At 35.1% G+C, this 4,248-nt stretch overlaps 1 protein-coding gene across 1 annotated transcript in view; it reads left to right on the top strand.

Annotated features, from left to right (window-relative positions):
• Nucleotides 1–4,248, top strand: part of KIDINS220 (kinase D-interacting substrate, 220kDa) — a 151,173-nt gene that overhangs the window by 43,592 nt on the left and 103,333 nt on the right. Inside the window, exon 9 of the mRNA XM_006864003.1 lies at nt 2,643–2,820. Within this exon, the coding sequence (XP_006864065.1) occupies nt 2,643–2,820 (178 nt within the window). The remainder of the gene's footprint in view (nt 1–2,642; nt 2,821–4,248) is intronic.

Below are 4,248 nucleotides of genomic sequence, written 5' to 3'. Positions count from 1 at the left end.
GTGGGTTCCCTTTTTACTCTTCTGGTGAAGTCTTTTGATGCACTTAAGTTTTTAATTTTTAGTATGTCCCACTCATCTATTTTGTCTACTTTTGTTTATGCAGTTCTCAAAATGTTTGGTAGTATGTGTATTCCCTGAATTAGTGCCCTCACATTTGTCCTTAGTTTTTTATTGATGGCCTTCATAATTCTGGGATTCATTCACATTTAGTTCTTTAATCCATGTTGAGTTAGTTTTTGTATAAGGTGTGAGGTGAAGGTCTTGTTTTAGTCTTTTGCATATCGCTTTCCATCTGTTGAAGAGACTATCACCTCCCTGTGAGATATATTTAGGTGTTTTGTCAAAAATCAGTTGGCTGTATGTAGATGGGTTAATTTCTAGATTCTTGATTCTGTTCCATTGATCTATGTATCTTTCATTGTACCGGTACCAAGCTGTTTTGACCACTGTAGCCGTGTAGTAAATTTTGAAGTCAGGACGTGAGAGGTTTCTAACCTTATTCTTCTTCTTAAGCAGTGCTTTGCTTATCTTTAGTCTCTTCTTTTCCATATAAAGATTGTAATTGTTTTTTCCATCTCTTTGAAGAATGTAGTTGGAATCTGGTTTGGAATTGCATTATATGTGTGAATTGCTTTGGGAAGTATTGAAATTTTCACAATGTTAAGTCTTCCTATCTAGGAGCATTCTTCCATTTTTCTAAGTCTCTTTTGGTTTCTTGTAGTAGTGTTTTGTATTTTTCTTTGTATAAGTCCTTTGTTTCTCTGGTTACATTTATTCCTAGATATTTTGTCCTTTGGGTGGCTATTGTAAATGGTATTGCTTTCCTAATGTCCTTTTCAATGCTATCATTTTTGGTGTAGAGGAATTGAATTGATTTTTGTATGTTGATCTTATATCCTGACACATTGTTGAGTCTTCCTATGAGGTCTAGTAGCTTTTTTACTGAGTCTTTGGGGTTTTCTATGTATAGGATCATATCATCTGTAAATAGAGAGAGTTTTACTTCCTCTTTTGCCAATTTGGATGCCTTTAACTTCCCTGTCTTGCTGTATAGCTCTTGCTAAGCCTTCCAGCACAGTATTGAATAGGAGTGGTGACAAAGGGCATCCTTGTCATGATCTACACAATCAAAAGCCTTTGCGTAGTCAGTAAAGCACAGGTAAACATCTTTCTAATGTTCTCTGCTTTCCGCCAAGATCCATCGGACATCAGCAATGATATTCCTCATTCCACGGCCTCTTGTGAATCCGTCTTGACCCTCTGGAAGTTCTCTGTCAATGTATGATTGTAGCAGTTTCTTTATTACCTTTAGCAAAACTTTACTCACATGGGGTATCAGAGAGATTGTCCGATGATTTCTGCATTCCTTTGGGTCACCTCTCTTCTGAATGGGCACTGAGGGTTAATTTGATGGATGGCAAGGCCGGTTTGAACCACGAAGTTGGCAATTCAAGTTTACCAGCCACTCCTCTGAAACCCTATGTAGAGTCACTGTGAGTCGGAACCAACTTGACGGCACTTAACAACAGCATCAATAGGGTTTTCAAGTCTGTACTGTAAGTCTTTGTGGGAGGGGAAAGTTTCATCTTTCTCTTGTGGAACTACTGACCTTGTGGCTTGCAGCCCAACTTATAACCTACTACAATTCCAGGGCTCCTTGTTAGATGAGGTGTTGTTGTTTTTAAGAGCTGTTGAGTCAATTCCAACACATAGCAACCCTGTATAGGGTTTCCAAGGAACAGCTGGTGGGTTTGAACTGCTGACTTGTGGTTCGCAGTTCATTGCTGATCCTATAGTGCCAACATAGGCATTCATTAGATGGGATAGTAGTTTGGATTTTGGAGTTTTTAGACAAAATAGAGAAGAAAACTACAATAAAGAATACATATTAGTTGAGGAAAGTGGCTTGCATCCTTGCACAGTGAATGTTTAAATAATGCATAAATTACAAGCTATGACAAAAATGGATCCATATCCTGGGAAGACTTGACTTATTTTTTCTCTTTTGCTTTGTTGAGGGAGAGTGAGAAGAATGGCTTATTCTAGAAGAATGTGGTGGAAAAACTAAACAAGCGTCAGAGAAAGAAATTGTAGGAAAATATAGAGATAAAAATTAACATGTTTACTGTATTAATACGTATGTATAATATTACACAAAAGAGCCATGGTACTGTAATGGGTCAAGCATTGGGCTGCTCACCACAAGGTTGGTGATTTTCAAAACAAACAGCCACTCCACAGAAGAAGAATGAGGCTATCTCCTCCCATAAAGTCTTCAACACCCTAGGGAGAGTTCTACTCTGTTCTTTAGGCTCTGTATGAGTCAGAAATGAAGACAGTAAGTTAATATTACATTGTTGTTGTTAAGTGCCGTCGAGTCAGTTCCAACTCATAGCACCTCTATTGGGTTTCTAAGGAGCAGATAATGGATTTGAACTGCCAACCTTGCGGTTAAAAGTCCAGTGCTTATCCTATAGCACCATACAGGATTCCTAATATTATGTATGTATTCCTAAAATACGGAAAGCTCAGATTTTTTAATTTACAGAAATATGAACATTGTTACTAAGTATATGTTAATATTCATATATTCTATGTTACAAAATGAAAGTTCATTTTTTTTTCCTCCCCTTATTTTATAGAAAGGAGATACTCCTTTGCATATTGCTATTCGTGGAAGGAGTCGGAAACTGGCAGAACTTCTTTTAAGAAATCCGAAAGATGGACGGTTGCTTTACAGGCCCAACAAAGCAGGCGAGACACCTTACAACATTGACTGTAGCCATCAGAAAAGTATCTTAACTCAAATATTTGGAGCCAGTAAGTATTGGGTTTTGTTTCTATTAGAGCTTCTAAAAAAACTGATGTTCTAATAAAAATATGAAAAAATAAAAAGGCTAACATCATAACAGCTGCTTCTTGGAACTCTTCTTGTCTTTGTATCCTCTGTACAATGTCTTATATATTGTACCAAAATTATTTTTGATTGAAAAGAGTATGTTTGACATTATAATCATTCATAGATGGAAGTTTGCCATATAGAACATTTTCTGCTAGAATTATAAAAAGAATATGCTAGTTTCAGAAACCAACAGTAGATAGTAGAATCCTGCTACATCCAAGTTTACCTTCTTACTCTGATCTTGTTTTTAAGTATTGTTATACTATATACATATTATAAATATTTATATTTTAAAGTATTTTAGTAGTTATAGTAGGTACTTATACACAATTAATTCAAAGAATGAAAATATGAATATAATAGTGCAAATTCTCTTTTGTCTATCTTCTACCTTTTAACTCTTAATTGTTTGAATGACCTGCCAGACATTGGTGTACCTTTCTAAAAATGTTTTATAAGGTGATAACATTTTTAAAGTTTTAAATTATGAACTATATCACGTTTTAATTTTTATATAATCTTTCATTGTAGGTTCTAATGTTATATTTACTTTTCCTGTCACAACTAGTGCTTCGGTGAACATCTCCAGACATATATCCATTCACTGTGACTTTTAGGATTATGTTCTTGAAAACAATTCCCAGAAGTAGAATTGCCAAGTCAATGGATGCTGACAGTTTTGATGTTGTTGTTAAGTGCTGTAGAGTCAGTTCCAACTCATAGTGACCCTGTATAGGGTTCCTGAGGAGCAAAATGAACTGCCAGCTTTTGGGTTAGCAGTTCAGTGCTTATACTACAGTGCCATACCAGGAATTCTTTCCAAAATGGTTGTAACAGTTCCTTCTCCCTTAGGCTATCTATGATAGTACAGTTTCCGTTTAGCCTTGCTGACACTGGGGGTCTCCAGCCATTTACTTTTACTAATCAGAGCAATAAGAAATACTTCCATTTTAATCTGCATTTAACAACTGTTAGTGAAACTGAGATCTCAAAATGTTCATAGGCTATTTATATTTCTGCCATTTCCTCTTTGTATTATATTATAGGTATTGCTCTTAGGCCCATCAGATACATTGCAAACCTTCCCTTCCCAAAGGTCATCCTTTATTGTGATGTTGCTTTTTAATTATCCATCCAAAAATTAGACATTTTTGTAATTTATTCTGTCTGTTCCTATAGTAGTATTCTATTTAGGAAAAAAAGGCCTTTTCCAAGCAAAAATTTGTAACGTGTTTTTTTTTTTTTTTCATCTTGCATTTTCTTCTAGTACTTAATATGAATTTTACTTTTTATATTTAGTTTTTTAAAATGTTTCAGAAACTTATTTTAATATATGGGATTTGTGG

This window comes from Chrysochloris asiatica, unplaced genomic scaffold, assembly GCF_000296735.1.
Source record: "Chrysochloris asiatica unplaced genomic scaffold, ChrAsi1.0 scaffold00058, whole genome shotgun sequence".
Taxonomy (NCBI): Eukaryota; Metazoa; Chordata; class Mammalia; order Afrosoricida; family Chrysochloridae; genus Chrysochloris; species Chrysochloris asiatica.
This window is presented reverse-complemented; position numbering and strand designations above follow the sequence as displayed.